Source organism: Dermochelys coriacea, chromosome 8, assembly GCF_009764565.3.
Source record: "Dermochelys coriacea isolate rDerCor1 chromosome 8, rDerCor1.pri.v4, whole genome shotgun sequence".
Taxonomy (NCBI): Eukaryota; Metazoa; Chordata; order Testudines; family Dermochelyidae; genus Dermochelys; species Dermochelys coriacea.
In genome coordinates this window covers 89,452,085-89,471,238 of record NC_050075.1, presented here as the reverse complement: position 1 = coordinate 89,471,238, position 19,154 = coordinate 89,452,085, and the positions used below count along the sequence as shown (strand labels likewise).

The 19,154-nt window shown below is 41.0% G+C and overlaps 1 protein-coding gene across 4 annotated transcripts in view; it reads left to right on the top strand.

Annotated features, from left to right (window-relative positions):
* The window catches only part of SGIP1 (SH3GL interacting endocytic adaptor 1), a 184,889-nt gene that overhangs the window by 64,164 nt on the left and 101,571 nt on the right, over nt 1-19,154 (top strand). For all 4 annotated transcript variants that reach the window (XM_043490671.1, XM_043490669.1, XM_038413191.2 and 1 more), the window contains exon 3: nt 10,366-10,429. In XM_043490671.1, coding sequence (XP_043346606.1) covers nt 10,366-10,429 — 64 coding nt within the window. The remainder of the gene's footprint in view (nt 1-10,365; nt 10,430-19,154) is intronic.

Below are 19,154 nucleotides of genomic sequence, written 5' to 3'. Positions count from 1 at the left end.
GGCATTTCTTCAGGCTGTGAAGACACTGTCTTTAATGCCATTTTCTGTTTTAGTCTTTCATTTCGTAAACCTTTTTTGCTAACCTTTATCATTTTATGCAGACTTTAAGATAGTGAACCCATTATATAACTGAGCAGAACACTTATTTAGTCAAGTCAGTCATTGAGGTCTATCTTGACTAAGAATACAGATGACTTTGCTAAACTTTTTTTCTTTCCAACCTTTAATGCATAGGGGGTAAAGTTATGCTTGTGCAGTGAGATCCTTGTAGATATTAACGTACTCCATTATGAAAGAAGTTGTCCTAAAACCAAAAACCAGATACGGTATAAGCAGTGCCTTACACTGAACAAATGTACAAAATCAAGGAAATTGAGTTGAGGTTGCCAAAGCAACTGTAACAGTTTCCTTTATCCAACTGTGCCTGTGCTCGGCATCATACTTGGTGTATGTAAGATCACCCTGACCTGAGAATCTCTGCAGCCCTACATAATCAAACTCTTATGTAATATTGTCATTACAGAAAGATGCAATAAATGTGTCTCAGAATGACTGACCCAGACCCAGAAGTAATTTTCTATGTTTAATGGTGGTATTATTTTTTTAAAAATACAACTATAGGTACCCATCCTGTAGAGAACAATCGCAACATAAAAGGACTGCCCATAAATATATAGGTTGTATCCCATATGCTCCCCAACGAAGAGTGGGGGAAGGGGAAATGAGCTTTGCAGTGTGCCTGTAACATTAACAAATCTGGACTCACAGCAGGTGCAGTTTCCAAAACTGATGACCCCTCACAGACAGTCCCCTACCAGCAGCTCCTTCTCCTTTAGATATGGGGCCAAAATGTTTTGTATTCAGAATAGTTGTAATTATTTGCAAAATATATTAATTCCTCTATAACTTTCTAGTGCTATATAAAGAGGTGTGTTTGAGAGCCTCTTCTTCCTCTCTCCTTTTTTGAAAAGCTCTCTCATGCCCACGTTCCTACCTTAGGCAAAACCTACCAGTGTGTGGTTTCCAGAAGCAGTAAAGAGATTTTATTTTTCCTTTCACAGTAGAGAACACCTGTCACAGAAGTTTCACAGTTAGTAGGGTCGATGGGCATATTCTCAAGCTCTACTGAATTACATCTCAGAAAGGTGTTCTTCATTATACTGCATATGAAATTAAGTTCTACTTGCTGGCCTTTCTGTTCTTGTAAACAGATTCCTATTCTATTCATTATTAGTAGCTAGGGTGACCAGATAGCAAGTGTGAAAAATTGGGACAGGGCTTGGGGGTAATAGAACCATAGGGTTAGAAGGGTCCACAAGAGTCATCTAGTCTAACCCCCCTGGCAATATGCAGGATTTGTTGTGTCTAAACCAATTATGTCCATTTAATGGTAGTTCAGCAAGCCTATATTTCTCCAGCTTCCTTATCAGACTGTCATGTGGGACTGTGTCAAAAGCCTTGCTAAAGTCCGGGTACATTATGTCCACTGCATTCCCCCATCCACCAAATCAGTTACTTGGTCAAAGAATGAAATCAAGCTGGTTTGGCATGATTGATTCTTAGTAAATCCATGCTGGCTACTTAGTGCACTGTTGGAGACCTGGATTCAAAACCTGATATAGGGGTGGTTTGTTTTCTTTTAAAAAAAAAATCATACCATGTGTAGTATCATAATACCTATTGTTGCTGCTTTTGTTTCACAAAATGACTACAAGATATTTTATTTACCCCACAGGGTAACTTAATAAAATCAGGGTGCCAATGTCCTCCCTATGTGCTAAGCAATTGTCTCGATGGGGGGCCCCCCACAAGTCCCCTCTCTCACACGCAAATATTGAAGGACTTTATAGAAGAAATAAAGCCTTTCCTTGTGCCCTGAAGGCTGACAAACTCATTCTGTTGGATTAGAAGGTGCAAATTCCATAGATGAGATCCTTCAATTTAAGAAATCCTGCCACCATTCCTGGAAATCTGGGTTGTGGGCATCAGCAGCAAAGGGCCCTGAGCACATTTTAATTTCCATGATGGGGCACTGAGGATAAGGCAGTCTCTCAAATGCCTAGCAAAATCCATGCTCCATTGAGTCAATGGCAAAACTTCCACAGACTTCTGTAGGTGCCAGGATTTCAACCCCGAGTTCTAAACCTTTCAAGTTAGCACAAAACTTAGTGGCTCATATAGAGTAGTATTTAAGGTGTGGTAAATGCTGTTTCCTGTAATTGGTAATGATGCTGTGTTTTTAAAATGTTGAAACTAAGCAGATTTTTATACCACTACCGTTCTTGAAATCTGTCACCAAGAGGGTACTAAGAGAGTAACTTAATGTTTCATTTTAAGGATAAAAACCAAGCTCAATGCTAGCCCATGTGATTTTGACATTATGCAGAGAAAACTAGTATTTAGACATACTTACTGAAACTTGTAACAGAAACTATCAACAAGTACAGAATGTTTCAGGAAATATTGAAATGAATTGCAACTAGGACACATTCAAAGTAAGCAGTGTAGAGAAAAATAAAGCATTAATCATATGAGTTGAAAACGAGCACTTTGGATTGTAGAATGAACATAATAAAAGCATTCCTTGGCTGGCAATGTGCGTTGTCCTCTGCACTAATTTTGTCATTTCAAATACTTAAAGATTAGATAATTGAATTTGATTCTGCAGAATCATTGTCAGGCCTTTCCTTACAGAAGAACATTATGTGACACACACAGAATATTTGAGAACTGCATATGAAGGAAACAGTATCAAGAAAGGTAAATAAGATGCTAGAGTCTTTGGCTATCTGACTGTAGCCAGGAGAAAAACATTTTATACAAAGAAAAGAGCAAGTGGAATTTTACTATGGTTTGGGATTTCTCCTGCATGCCATTCATTTCAATATTTGCACAAAAGGAGCTGACCAACAGCCATTTTTTAGTTCTCGGTTTGTCAGCTATAACATTATTCTTAATTCTCATAGGTAAAATACCACAAATATGCACAGTGTTTACAGTAGAAACTAAAAGAAAATTTTCATGCCCCAAAGGGAAGTTAGTGTAGTGGACTTTACAAAGATTGAGGGGGGAGGGGGAAAAAAAAGAGGGAGCGTGCCTAAAGTTAGGCTCCTAGATCTATAGTCAAGCATATAAATATGTGGCCAGGTTTTCAAAGGGAACTATAGGCATATTTATATGCCTGAATATGGAATTAGGAGCCTACATTTCAGTTCTGATCTTTTAAAATCTTAGCCTATCCATCTAAGAGACCTGGCAGTAGTATGCAATGGGAAGTACAACTGGCTGTGTCCAGTTATGGCACATGTAATGTGGGCTGTGACTTTACTACAGTTCAGGTCTGTTTGTTGGAACCTGGGTTGTGCCATCATGTGTACGTTAGGGTTGCCACCTCTGAGATTCAAATAACCGGGACATCTGGGACGATCCTGAGCCCATAACACTGGACAGCTGATAATGTAGACTGAGCACCCTTACAGATTTTCCCAGGACAGCTTCCTCAAAAAAGGGATGATCCTGGGAAAACCTGGAGAGGTGGCAACCCTTGTGTGGGTGTATGTTACCTCAGTGTCTGGTAAATCTCTCGATATGAAGTCAGCAACATTTATTAGAATAATCCTGTAGTTATGGCACAGGACTGGGAATCGCGAGATCTCCATTAAATTTCCAGCTCTGCCACAGATTTCCCTGTGTGACCTTGGGCAAGTCATTTGAACTGTGTACCAGTGTATCTTCTGTAAAATGGGTATAATAGTTGTATACCTCACAGGAATACTGAGAGGTGCTTGGATACTATGATTGTGGAGACTCTCAAGTACCTAAACAAGTTGACAGTCTGAGTTAAGATATGAGGAGGAAGGGTGGTGAGTATTAGTGTAGAAACAGAAAAGACAAGAGTTTACAGCAATAGGATTGTGTGATTGCTTAAGCTGGTAATACCACCATTCAGAGTTGTGTATGATTCACTTTTTTGTGTGAATTAATTTTGAAGTCATCTATTCTTTTGTGAACATGATTCTGCATATGCACTAATGACTGATTTATTTTTGCTGAAAATGTTTCAGAACTATTTTACTATCCAGCAAAGCGGGGTATAATTATGTCCCCATTCATTATGTGCTGTTGGATTTACCTTCAGTTACTTAGTTCTGAAATATGATCATTATCATGTCATTTCCTATTTACTGGCAATAGCTTAGGTATTTTTATATTGCTGATGGGAATGAATTAGTGTTAAATAGCATTCTGCTACTGTGGTGTCCAAACATTTTTCATGGTGTCAACCTAATTTTCTCTGGGGCAATCTCTATATCAACACATGCCCTCCTATTTGCCATCCCATAACATTCTTGTGCAACTATAGCAATTACTTAGAAAAGTAAAGTTAGAGGGAAGCAGAGAATATATTTTTTACCTGTATTTTAAGGCATCTTAGAAGCTGGAAGTAAGGAAGAAGAGCTAACTCCATGTGACCAGCTGCCTCTCCTTTTGACTACAGTTTGTGAATCTCTGCTCTTCTCCATACTGATTAATAGTGATGCATGTATGCACTATGTACGATACTACAAAAAATATACCAGTTATGTAATTGTCTAAAATTGTTACTATATGAATAAAAATAAATATGAAATTTTCCTATTATATCTTAGTTAGATATAACTAGTACTTAATTAGTGGAATACCCAGCATTTCAGTCTTTCCTGATTAAAAATACCAATCTTTAATGAATGTTTCCATACTAACACATTGCATTATCCTCATATAAATTTGTCCATTTTGCATTAATGTAGTGAAATGTTTGAATTTAATTCCTGAATCTTTAAAAAATCTGCTTTTTAAAAAAATCTATTATGAAAACTGGTGGAGAGTTTTGAGTGAAATTGACTTCTAGTGGGAAACTATAAAATAATGTTTGTTTTCAATAAATGTTAAGTATAGACCTGATATACTCTGGATTTAATTGGTGTTAGCAACTACAAATAATAAAAGGAAAAAGGCAATTGGTATAGGGATCAGTTTTCAAAACAATTAACTCTATACTGAGCTGTTTTACACACTAAGGGATATGGATAATTTTCATACAAGAATGTGTTGCCTCCACATCTAAGCCAGCATAAGTATATTGGAGTAGAAAAGAAACAGGTCTGTTAGGATGATTCCTTTTGATGCTACTAGATCTAGGCAAAACCTTATAATTCCCTCGGTCACTAACTAACTAAACTCAGTTTGTGCTGTCTGGAGTCACCAAATGAGGTCTCTGAGTTGTGGCATAGACTAAGCAATCATATCCATAACCACTGACTGCGCTACAGGTTTGACCAGCAATGTACTTCATCAGGGCTTGAATGATACATAGATAGTGACTTCCAGCTGAGACCACATTTAACACAAGTCAGGCTCATCTGGCCAAGGAGAAGGATCTCCTTAGCCCGACTAGTAGATCAGCTAATTTTGAAGCCTGACCTAGTGCAGGAGTGTGCAGGATAACATACATACAGGGAGTGCAGCTGCCAGGTGGGGGATTCAGCTAATTGGCAGTCTGCTTTAGTACCTAGCCATCACTTTAAAAGCTGCTGCCTGAAGATTAAAGTGGTCTCAGGAAGTGTCAAGTCTGTCATTGCCCAAGGATGGAATTTCATTACTTAGTATTTTTTTAAAAAAAGTGTTTGGGACTGGGACAGCTCATTAAAATACATTTACGATGCCAGGACTTCCTTTGTGAAAGGCAGGGAAGCTTTTCAATATGAGATGTTAGAAGCAGGACAGATGCCGAGGTGAAAAGATAGTCCTGCAGTGCTGAGTGCCTTTTTCAACCTGCATAGAGAGGCCCATTGGGAATAGATTGTCACCAGTGACCTAGCAGAGGCTGGCATGGCATGGTATTAGCAAGCATCAGGACTGCCCAAGCCATGAGTTATAAACTCGAAATAAACCCATGACACTTATTTTCAGCCTGAAATGCCACAAAATCTATTCCCAGTGCACTTCTGCAACATGATCATTGCAGCGCCATTGTGAGTAGCCGTCAGCCCTGAAAAGACATTCACAGGCAAATACTCCAAGGTGGTGATATCACAGCTGCCATTTTGTAGAACGTTGCTTGTGCTGTCACCAGGTACGTTATCCTGTTTCTCCTAGCAACAAAAATAATCCACATCAGCAGAGTTGTCAGTTATTGCCTTGATCTGTGACTGGGTGTTTCAGACTGGTTAAAATTTAGTCTTCTGCCCTTGCTGCCTCTGTGATGTCTGATACCACTCTGCATAATGCTACTGGGCAAAGGGCATAGACTGTATCTTTAAGTACTAAATAGGAGTAAAGCAAATTTAGTGTCCCATAAAAGAGAAGTGTCAGTGCAAAAGTTGACTAAGCACTACTAGTTGCTCTAGGGGTTTTTTTAAGTGCAAAATACAAATTTATATAAAAGGCTGTGGTGGGACATAGCTGTATATCATTAATATCTTAGAATTGGAACTGGAACTCCGTACATGTATGATACCTTTAAAGGTGAATCAAAAAAATGACTGTGATGTGGAAGAAACACCTGTTTTAGCCTAATGATCTTAGAGAATATATTCAGAAACAGTACATTCTTCCATGAAGATTACCCCTGTAATGCTGAAGAGGTCAGTATTTGCATGGATTAGCTGTTTTGTAATTCCTGACTGGTGTATTAAAGCAGCCACTGCTGAGCTTTATTTCTGCACTTAAACTTCCAAACTAACTTTTTTATCTTTTGAATCAGGCTTGAAACTCTTTGTTCTGGATCAAGTCTGGCTTAAGGATATTTCAGGCCTCTAGTGAAGTAATTTTTGTGGGGAGGTGAGGCTGTCCCTCAGTTTCTTTCCCTTTCTACCCTTTCTTTTCTGGAGTTGGTACCATGTGTTATGATCCTAAGCTAATGAAGCAACTCATCAGTGTGCTCAGACATCCCACATACTTGGTGATGATCTCTATCTTGAGGGTGACCCTCTGCCCACAACTACAGGTTTTGCAGGTCCCAAAAGCTTGCTCCATTCACGATGGTTAATTCCCTGTGTTCTCCATCATACCTTCTTTTAGGCTTTGTGTTCTAATCCCCATCACCATTAACACTATACTGAGAGGTCAAGTTTCTTGAGATAATATAAAATATACAATTAAAAAGTTTTATATTCTAAGTATTCATTTTAGTCTTCCCAGGCTTCTGATCCACACTGGGTATGTTCATCTCACACATCACATGTGTTAGCATAAGCACTCAAGGACACTAATTTAATTCACATATTAGCAACATGCAGCTAGATTCTCAAAAGAGCACAGTACATTGGGTGCTGAGATCTTCTGAAAATCTATCCAAAAGCGTTGCCATGGGAACTATTGGGTGTTAGTACTTTTGAAAATCTGGCCAATAAAACTATAGAACAGGCATTTCAGATAACTATCTATTTCGATGTGTTCTTTGCTGACCACCACTCACCCCATCAGTGGCCTGTTTGCAAATACAACTGCAGTTATTTTTCTGTAAAAGTATCAGACAGTAGGTATTTAGGTATCTTAACTCTTTAATTCAGTATGTTTCATCTTCTTGAAAACAATTTGGGCAATCACCCCTTTTGATCTTTTCATCTCTTCCCGTCTATTCTCTTCCTCCCTTTACCTGGACATGCTTCCCTACTCCATAATCGCTGGTTCCCTTTTCATGCTGCCTGTTTTTCTCTCCTGCTGCTCTGGTCCTCATGGTGACTCCTGGTTCCTGTTCCTCTGGGACTCTCAATCATGGATGGCACCCCCAGCCATGCTGGTGGGATGGTGGCTTAGAGTACAAACTCCTGTAAAAACAGCTATGAACAAGGGAGAGTAGTTGGCACTAAATGACATACCCTAGATCTTGGTGAACCACGAGCAAGTGCTCCATGTATCACCAGATGCCCATGGGCCCCAGTACGAGAACCACTAGTTTAACAAATCCATGGACATCAAGCATAGGCGCTGAAGTTTTTCTTTTCCTCAGCGGGGCTCCACCTCTGCTCTGCCCCAAGGCCCCACGCTCGCTCTGCCTCTTTCTGTCCCACTTTGCCCCTGCCCACTTGCTGCTCTCCACCCTTCCCCAAGCCCCTCCCCCAGCCACCAAACAGCAGATCGGGGGTGCTGCCAAACAGCTGTGGCTGGTGGATGCTAAGCACCCACTATTTTTTTTTCCCGTGGGTGCTCCAGCCCCAGAGCACCATGGAGTCAGTGCCTATGCCACGAAGAACTTCATAAATGTAACTACTGCGTATCCTACCGAGTCAGAACTTTAGATATACAGGCCACCAACTACATTAGCTAAAGAAAAATCGCTTCTAGAATGTATGATCTGTAAGAGACAGCTGAACAATTCTGATGCTAGCCTTGCCATTATTCTCATCACAGAATGGATGAGTATTCTTTTGCCTGTTCTTAAACACCAGTTTCATATACAAGTAAATCATATTAAATAGGGAGGTTATATCACATATTACTTACTGACTTCACAATAGGCATAAAGGACTGAAGGACAAAAGGCCTCAACTTGCACAGTCAAGCTATGAATCTCACATTTTAGCAAATTAATTTTGAGGAATGTGCCTGAGAGCCAGATGGCCGCATTTGTAAGACACTGGGTTGAAAAATATCAGCTTACCCTGCTAACAGCAGTGGACAAAATCTTGCAGTCCTTCAAAACTCGTTTGAAGTTTTGAGATTTTGTGTAAGGACTGAATGGGGACCTTGTGTTTGGCCCATAGAAAATAAGAGAGATTTTGTTAGATCTGAAAAGTACTTTGAGATATGACATCATATAAATAATGTAGGGAGTGAAATTCAGACTGGGTGATCTAAATGGCCTTCTATAGCTCTCCTTATCTATGGATCAAACCTGGAAACCCTAAAACTGCTTTTGCTCAATCCTGACTCAGAACTCATTGAAGTCAATGAGAATTAGTACTAAGTAAGAATAGACTAATGATTTCAGGATTTGGCTAAGTGCATTTATGACCACGCTTCACAGCTGCTATTATTTTTGGTACTTGGAAAGGGCTGTTTATATTTTGGAAAGATTGCCATTTGTTTGCCTTAAGGTAAAGATTACCATCACAGCAGAAATACTGAATGACTTCTATTTTGAATGATAGAGACTAAGATGTGTGCAATAAGCTAGATTCCAGAAGGGAGCCTGGCATGCAATTGTTTCATGCTGAGATGTTTGAGTACATTATAAGGGTGTTTTACTTGCAGTTAGATAGGAAGGACCACTTGAGGTGTAAGTTTCTCTGCAGCAGGTTTGACTAGCATTTCAGTGCTCCAAACAAGCACTTGTAACTGCTTTCTCTGCTTCACCCTTCAATCCTCTGGTAGCAGTTGCTATTACAGCACCCTTTTTCCAGCAATATGAGCAGATTGCACAGGCACTGCTTTGTAGATAAGCCATCAGGGAATATTCAAGGAGAAAGGTGAAGGAGCACATTGTGTCCAGGGGTGGAATGAAGGGTATCATTGTAGCAACAGAAGTCTGAGTACAAGAAGGTAGAAATTACTCCCTATCTAAAGTATCCTTCATACAATGTGGCAGGTTGGATACATAACTTTTTTTTTTCTTTGATGGCTAATTTACATTCTATATTACAAGTATCTACTGTACACAGTGCTTAATTTGTGCCAGGGCTTGCCGGGGCTCAGCCCCAACATCTCTAGGCTTGGCAGTTCATAGTCCCGGCACTTACCGGGACTTAGCTTTCTGCGTCAGTTAGGAATGTAAAAAAAAAAAAAAATTATTTGAGCCCGGCACCTCTTTCACTACAAGTTAAGCACTTACCATACAGAATGATATATAGTATCAAGCAAGGCTGAAATGGAAGCAAAAACATCCATATGCAATTACCAAGTGGCTTTTAAAAAAAAAATAGCAGACCCACCCACTCACACCCCCTTCAACGCACATACACTTGTATAAAATGTTCTTACGGATATTTAAAAAGCATAATGTTGGTAGAAGTATTGTGTGCTCTTCTGAAGTTTTGACACAAGCTAGTTTAAGCATTTTACTCCTTAAAATGTATTTCAGTGGTCTAATGATCTGTCTTGGTGTACTGCATTTTTAATGAAATTGTCTGTCTTAATATCAAAAAATTAATATGGATGATTAAAACTATTGACCATAATTACTGAGTGACATGTGATGTTCAATAAATATGGAATAAAGTAATAGATATTTTTAGATGAACTGGTAAAAGGTATGAGCGTATGTATTAGCTATAAAACCCTATCTGTTTTTAATTACAGCGGCTAATGGAGCAGGCGACCTTTATTAATGTTTTATTTTAGCATGATATATCTCCCTCTGAGTCATCTTCGTTTTGTTCACAGGATTGAAAAAGCGTACCAGGAAGGCCTTTGGAATACGGAAGAAGGAAAAGGACACTGATTCCACGTAAGTCTGTGCAATACAACTTAATTCATTTGTGAATGGCTGAAATGTTTATACCAGGTGTGACAAAGCTCTGTCCTTGCCTCCGTGGGTCCCGCGTTTCCTGGTGGATTTCGCTAGCCTCAAAGGCTCACTTTGACCCTCCACGTAACCCTTCTTTTTCTAGAGACAAGGGTCACAGTCTACTGAGCCATTTTCATCATAAGCCAGCGAGGGAGGTGAGGAGAAGTTATCCTTCCTTGCACAGTCTCTGTTGTCTCCCAGTCTCAGTGATTAATCAGGGGGAAAGGTGGTGGTGGGGAGCCTGGGCCCACCCTCTACTCCGGGCTCCAGCCCAGGGACCCTAATAGTATCAGCTATGGTAGCTGACCTTTTAGAAACATGACATGTACAATTCCCTGGGCTACTTCCCCCACAGCAGCTCTCACTTCCTCACGCTCCACTTCACCCTTATCTCAGGGCCTCCTTTCTTGTACCTTATATGGTGTGTACTACTCAGCCTCTCTGACAGCGCAACTTCTTCCCACAGCTCCTGACATGCACCCCCACCTGACTGACTGGGAGGTTTTTAATTAGTTTCAGCCAGCCCCTGATTGGCTTCAGGTGTCCCAATCAACCTAGCCTTCTCCCTGCCTTCTGGAAAGTTCTTAATTGGCCCCAGGAGTCTTAACTGACCTGGAGCAGCTGCCATTTCACTTATCCTGGTACCAAGAATTTGTTTAGCCTGGAGCTAATATATCTATCTCCCACTACTCTTCCATAACCATCTGGCCTTGCCCCGTCACACAGGACATTATAGAAGTGCTACATACACTTGACACATGTAGCATACATTGCTATTCAAAACTGGCAGTGCAATATTCAACAATACATTTTAAAATATTTCCCTTAGCTAAAGGACAATGTTGGCACAAGAACAAATGGGTATAATCTGGCCATGAATAAATTTAGGCTGGAAATTAGAAGAAGGTTTGAGGTTCCAGAACAGCCTTTCACTAGGAATAGTGGGGTAAAGCAACCTAATTAACTTGAAGGTGGACCTGGACAAATTTATGAACAAGGATTATATGGCAGGATTGCCTGCAATAGCAAGAGACTCAAGGAATCAGGAGATCCATTCTAATCCTGTGTCCTATGTTCATATTAATCTAGCAGGCAAACAAATGTGATCCTTGTTCCCCGTCTAATGTTGTAGGGACAATTTAGTTTCATGCACATTTCCAAATTGTGGTGGTGATGGTGTGCAAATTAGAGGAATATTACTGCTATGAGTGTCTCTGTCTAAACCACCAACTTGCATGTGGTCTGCTGAGAATCCTCTTTTGATGCACCCATCCATTTAAATATGCTGTTTTAACAGGTCAAGGCCAGTCGTTGGAGTAGTAAAACACTCAACTGGCTTTGTGTTTGTGCTTTCAGAAGTAGTTATGGCTCTATGATTCTATAGAGAATCAAGGTGATGTTTCATTGCTGGGAGTAGATGATGATGATCATGCATGATAGGATTACCAATTCTTAAGGGTTCTCACTGTTAAGATGGCTTGTTCTAAGTACTGTTTTACTTTCATGGAAAACATTCAATTTCTGCAGTCACTTAGGGGAAGAGGCATATATTTTAGTGTACTCTTTTCCAAGTATATGAGTTTGTCCTACTGCTGCAGCATGCTGTGGGGTTCTTTGGTAAGGGATATACCATAATATTAAGTGTATTTTGGAACAGTTTTAATTGAAAACATACCTTGTTCAGCTAGAATCATAAAAGAAAGAGCAACAGAAGAAGACTACAGAAAATGTCACCTGCTGTACAATTAAGTGTACAGCAGCCTCTGGAGGAGTGATACACTTATGGAAGAAAGGATGGGTGGGTGTGGGTAGGGAATTAAGGCTTCTCAGATGTGCTTAGCTTTTGACAACGCCAAGAAAGATATTTTTGCCAAGAAAATATATGCCACATAAGGTTGCCACCTCTGAGGTATAAAAAATAAGGGACACCTGGAATATTCCTGAGCCCATAAAATTGGACAGTTAGCCATGTGTCCTGAACATCCTTACAGACTTCCCAGGACAATCACCTCAAAAAAGGGATGATCCTGGGAAAACCTGGACAGGTGCCAACACTAATACCACAGTCATGTGGTTGCTAAATTATCTAATACCAATGTGACCGTCACTGGAGCTCTGTGAACATATCCAGCATTTCCTGGACAGATTGTGCTTTTGACTACACCATCCTCCCTCTGACTTCCACCTTGTGAGGACCATTTTAATCTGCAGTTGAGGCGCCATAGGAACCCTGTTGCTGATATCTGCCCAGCAAATGCACTGATTCAATGCATCCCTAGCTACCCTGGCTATGTCCCCTTTTTAGCCACTGTCATCTTTTTAGGTGGTGCTGACCAGCTTCCTTTTCCTTTGATGAAAGGGAGGTTATGTATAATTAGCGCCCTTTGATCAGTCTTTCCAGAAGACAGCTTACAGAATCTAGCCCCTTGCTTGCAGCAGAATTTCTATAGGTAATTAGCTGGCTCTGTGCCACTACTGCTGTTGCCAGTTCTCCACTTCTGCTTGATGTTGCTGTGTCATTGAGATGCACATCGAAATGTGGCTAGTTGTAGGATTTTGCTGCCAGAGGCAAAGTGAAGAATAATAAATATGTTGTTTCCAATTACATTTTGACGCCATAGGCAATGGCCTCTTCTGCCTTCGAAAAGAGGTGAAATTCCCATACATCTTCATCAGTAACCTGAAAATGGCTGAGCAAGCTGTTAATCCCTGGAAATCCACACTTGAAGCAAAGCGAAAGGGCCTGTATTTAAAAAAAAAAAATTAAAGAAAATAGGGTCATTGCATCAGCAAAATGGTAACAACTGTTATATTGCAACCTTTGCTTGTGAATGGGTTGCTTAGCAACAGGTACCACAGACTCAAACAACTACTTGAACTCATTGACATTGACTAGGGAACAGCATTTGAGCCCCTGAACTGTCTCAAATAACAGCTGTCAGGCAGGTGAGGCAAGTCGAGAAGAGATGGGATGAAAGCAAAGAGATGGGGAAGTAGATGACGATAGTGAGAAGGGGAAGGGAACAGACAGATAAAACTAAAGCAATGGGAAAAAAGCAAGTAGCCAGGAGGTGGTAAAGATGGGCTGGAATGGGTAGACCAGAAATAAAAGGAAAAGGCAGTGAATAAAAAGTGGATTGGAGTCAGAAATAAGAAAATAATATGAAAAATGGTAGAGGGGTGGTTTAAAAACACAGAGAACCTAAAAAACAAAACCTGGAGTAATTTAATAAGAGAACATGAGATGCATACTTAAATGCCTATTTGTCAGCCAGCCAGACAACAAGACAGCTAAAGACACCCACGTAGGTCATGTGCAGTTTCATTTATAATTTATCATAAAGATAGAGGAAACAAAGACCATAAATATTTTTGCTTAAAGAAAATCAATGAAACAATATCTAGTTACTACCTTTTATCTAACCAGTTGCACAACATAATTGGAGCAATTAATTTCAAATGATGTGTTTTTATAGAGGCTGTAGGAACGCTGATGAAAGATTTAAGGTAACGAATCCTGAAGTGGATGTTTTTGATAATGAGCTGGTAGGAGAGACTATATTAGGGAAAACACTTTAATTAGCAAGCTACCAAGGTGGCTTATCTTCCTGCTTTTGATGGGGTGGGTGGGGTGATTTTTTTCCTCTTGTGGGGTGGGGAGGAGGATGAGGGTGCCATAGCATTGATGTTCGTAGGATGGAAACAATGGCAACCATAAGCAGTAATTTTGCTAATGTGTCCATTGTAAAACTTAGTAGTGCTAATACTTGAGCAAAAGGAGAATACTCATTAGCTTGCAACTGCAGAACCACAAATATCTGCTTCCTTGGCCTCCAACCACTAGAAGATGTGGGACTACATATTTTGTCATTCACTACTCCCCACTCCCTTGCTTCCTTTGAGTTTGTCTTCCAGTCTAGCCTTTATTTCATTATGTATGCATGAGACCCTGCCCTCAGTAGAATCTACCCCAAGATGAGATCCAACAAGTGTTCTCATACTCTGCCTTTCCTTTCCGTGAGTTGGCTGACTCCCATGCATGAAGCAGTAGGAATGTCCTACTGCCATTGTGGCAGTTATTGTGTAGAAAGAATAGTAAATATGTCAGGTGACCAGCTTGGCTTAACAGTGAAATCCTTGCTGATCTTAAACACAAAAAAGAAGCTTACAAGAAGGGGAAGATTGGACAAATGACCAGGGAAAAGTATAAAAATATTGCTCGGGCATGCAGGAGTGAAATCAGGAAAGCCAAATCACATCTGGAGTTGCAGCTAGCAAGAGATGTTAAGAGTAACAGAAGGGTTTCTTCGGGTATGTTAGCAATAAGAAGAAAGTCAAGGAAAGTTTGGGCCCCTTACTGAATGAGGGAGGCAACCTAGTGACAGAGGATGTGGAAAAAGCTAATGTACTCAATGCTTTTTTGCCTCTGTCTTCATGAACAAGGTCGGCTCCCAGACTACTGCACTGGGAAGCACAGCATGGGGAGGAGGTGACCAGCCCTCTGTGGAGAAAGAAGTGGTTCGGGACTATTTAGAAAAGCTGGACGAGCACAAGTCCATGGGGCCGGATGCACTGCATCCGAGAGTGCTAAAGGAGTTGGCGGATGTGATTGCAGAGCCATTGGCCATTATCTTTGAAAACTCATGGCGATCGGGGGAAGTCCCGGATGACTGGAAAAAGGCTAATGTAGTGCCCATCTTTTAAAAAAAGGGAAGAAGGAGGATCCTGGGAACTACAGGCCAGTCAGCCTCATCTCAGTCCCTGGAAAAATCATGGAGCAGGTCCTCAAGGAATCAATTTTGAAGCACTTAGAGGAGAGGAAAGTGATCAGGAACAGTCAGCACTGATTCACCAAGGGCAAGTCATGCCTGACTAATCTAATTGCCTTCTATGACGAGATAACTGGCTCTGTGGATGAGGGGAAAGCAGTGGACATGTTGTTCCTTGACTTTAGCAAAGCTTTTGACACGATCTCCCACAGTATTCTTGCCAGCAAGTTAAAGTAGTATGGGCTGGATGAATGGACTATAAGGTGGATAGAGAGTTGGTTAGATCGTCGGGCTTAATGGGTAGTGATCAATGGCTCCATGTCTAGTTGGCAGCTGGTATCAAGTGGAGTGCCCCAAGAGTCGGTCCTCGGGCCAGTTTTGTTCAATATCTTCATAAATGATCTGGAGGATGGTGTGGATTGCACCCTCAGCAAGTTTGCAGATGATACTAAACTGGGAGGAGAGGTAGATACGCTGGAGGGTAGGGATAAGATACAGAGGGCCCTAGACAAATTAGAGGATTGGGCCAAAAGAAATCTGATGAGGTTCAACAAGGACAAGTGCAGAGTCCTGCACTTAGGACGGAAGAATCCCATGCATCGCTACAGACTAGGGACCGAATGGTTCGGCAGCAGTTCTGCAGAAAAGTACCTAGGGGTTACAGTGGACGAGAAGCTGGATATGAGTCAACAGTGTGCCCTTGTTGCCAAGAAGGCCAATGGCATTTTGGGATGTATAAGTAGGGGCATTGCCAGCAGATCGAGGGACATGATTGTTCTCCTCTATTCGACATTGGTGAGCCCTCATCTGGAGTACTGTGTCCAGTTTTGGGCTCCACACTACAAGAAGGATGTGGAAAAATTGGAAAGAGTCTAGCGGAGAGCAACAAAAATGATTAGGGGACTGGAACACATGACTTATGAGGAGAGGCTGAGGGAACTGGGATTGTTTAGTCTGCGGAAGAGAAGAATGAGGGGGGATTTGATAGCTGCTTTCAACTACCTGAAAGGGGTTCCAAAGAGGATGGATCTAGACTGTTCTCAGTGGTAGCAGATGACAGAACGAGGAGTAATGGTCTCAAGTTGCAGTTGGGGAGTTTTAGATTGGATATTAGGAAAAACTTTTTCACTAGGAGGGTGGTAAAACACTGGAATGCGTTACCTAGGAAGATGGTGGAATCTCCTTTCTTAGCAGTTTTTAAGGTCAGGCTTGACAAAGCCCTGGCTGGGATGATTTAGTTGGGGATTGGTCCTGCTTTGAACAGGGGGTTGGACTAGATGACCTCCTGAGGTCCCTTCCAACCCTAATATTCTATGATTGGAATTTTTTTTAAAAACATGCTTATCGTAAGTGTAATGAGTGCTTTTTGGCTCACAGTGCAGAGACAGCATAGCATGGAGTGGAAGACTCACTTATTTGTCAAGCTCATTGTAACGGGCCTGGCACCCACCTCTCGCAAGTGTCCCCTTCTGATTGGGCGTGTCTGTGTTCTTTTAGTCTGGAGACCCCTTTTGGTGGTTCTCAGGTGGGTTTTCAGTGACTGAGCCCTCTGGCCGAATCACACTGTCTGCACATTAGCCAGCACAAACTCCTTCTGGAGTATATATAGTCCACAGCGACCTATCTCAGTACCCCTGTGGTGGTTTCTCTCTCTAGTCCTCCTTGGACTTTAGTCTTTAAGTAGTCCACCCCGATATGGGGCTTTATCCCCAGGGCTTCCTGGAGACACTGTCTTTCTGTAGGCCTTCCCAGGCTTAGTCCTTTCTCAATCCCTAGCAGCCAGCCAGGAGCCACTTGGTCCCCTGGTCCCTGCCAGCAGCCTCAGCTGTCCATAGTCCTGCTGCTCTTCAAGGCAGTCGGGCCTGCAGTCCATTCTTCTCCTGCTCCATGCAGCAACTAACTGCTGCTCTGTTTTGCAGCTCCTTTTATATGGCCCTCCTGGGCCCTGATTGGCTGCTTCCTCTGCAGCCACTCTAGGCTGCTTGGAGGACATCTGCACTGCTCCTTTCCTGGGATGGGTGTGACAGAACCCGGAGGTCTCCAGCAGAGGGCCTTTGGGCCTAGTCCAGCCCATCACACTCGTGCAGTTCTAGACACTAGGGTACATTCTCTACTTCTACTCGTGCACTTATAGCTGTTACAGAAAAACATAACAGTTTGACAGAAATTTTAAGGCAAGGAGAAGGGCTCTCTATTTATAGAGTCAGTAAGGCCTTCTCTACTTAGTCATATACTCACTATTAAGGACTATCATATTTGAAGACCCAAACTCAATCTATCTAGCTAGGGTCTTACATTGGTGCCCATCACCATAGTGTCTGAGCTCTTGAGTAAAAAAACAACAATGAGAGAGTCAGTAGTGAGATCAAGTATTCCTTACAGACATTAACTAACAGGTTGAGTCTCTCCATCTGAAGAGACTCTAAAGATTCTAATTGTCTGTAACTACTTTGAAAACATACAGAATCAGCCATGGGCTTTGGGTTTGAACAACTCAATCAAGGTCAGTGAAAACTTGGAAAATGCCAACTCAAAATAGGCAACTTTAGTATTAAGTTCAGCAGTGCTTTAGTAATCCAATTTGCTTTATCATGCTAGTTTTCTCTGTAATTATAATCAAGGATTAATAGAATGAAATGTATATTTATATCTAGATTTATTATAAAAGAATCTTATTAACATTTCTTAAATTTAACCATGGATTGTGAACTGATAATTAGTTCAGTCTGCAGGAGCACAGGTAACAATGCACCGGGGACAAAGAGCAGGTGGCTTGACGGTGGCTGCATATGCTGAAATAAGAGGGAAAGTGGAGATATCAATCAGCTCCAAAGTTTCCAAAAGGGAATGAAGCCATAAAAAAGAACAAACTCAATAAAGTAGAGGTGTGGAGAGGAGAGGAAACTGAACAGATTGCAATATTTTAAGCTGAGTACAGAAGGGAGACAGGAATCTGTTGGCTGTATTGACATTGAATGCTGTTGTTGGTGTAGCCTATTATTTTATTTAAAGTGAATTTTGTAATGTTGTATTACACCACTGTGGGTTTGGCTCTGGCGACTACAGTTTCAAGCTTAACAGAATGCTACTTGCTTCAGAGTTAGTCTCTCTAGGAACACATAAAGACCAAAAGTAGTGACCACACATACATTCACAAGTTCAAGGTCTAAACTGTTTTACAAGTTTCATTAAAGTTATGATCAGCCAAGCATACAGAAATTCTGTACAGACCTATGCACAAGTTACAAATATGGTTATACTCGCATCCTTAACAACAGTGTTAGGGTCTGATGGGTCTCTCATGGCTTGGTCATCAGTAGAGGGATGGTTCCTGCTGGAGTCTCTCATAGGGAGCTCAATTTTCCTGTCCTGGGCATCCCCTTTTTATAATGTGATTCTGTCTATACCTACATTCTGCGCATGTCCATAAAAGCGCCAATCCTCTTTTCTCTTATTGGTTTGTGTCCCTGGAAACTTAAGGGACCCCAATTTTTTATAGGCTGTGTAAATTCCTTTTATTCTCATTGGCATTGACACACAACCTGTATTCTGTGGTTAAGACACATGTTGCAGACAAATGCACCTTTACAGTATTTTTATGATCTAATATTAATCTTCTGGGTAATTTTTTGCAATCTTACCAGTTGGTACCTCTTTTCTCATAATCCTAGAGCATCGGGTTATTTTCTGGTCACTTGTGTCATCATTTCTTGTCTCCAAGGCCCAAAATAGCTAAGCTAAAGTCTTGCAGACCTCAACCTACAGGTTCTTGCATTTCAACTTGTCTTACTCATTTCTAATACTTTGATCAGTACTTAGAGGAGCCATCGTATACTTTTATAATCCTTCAAATTAACTCTAATTAACATACAATAAATATATGTAATATAGCATAT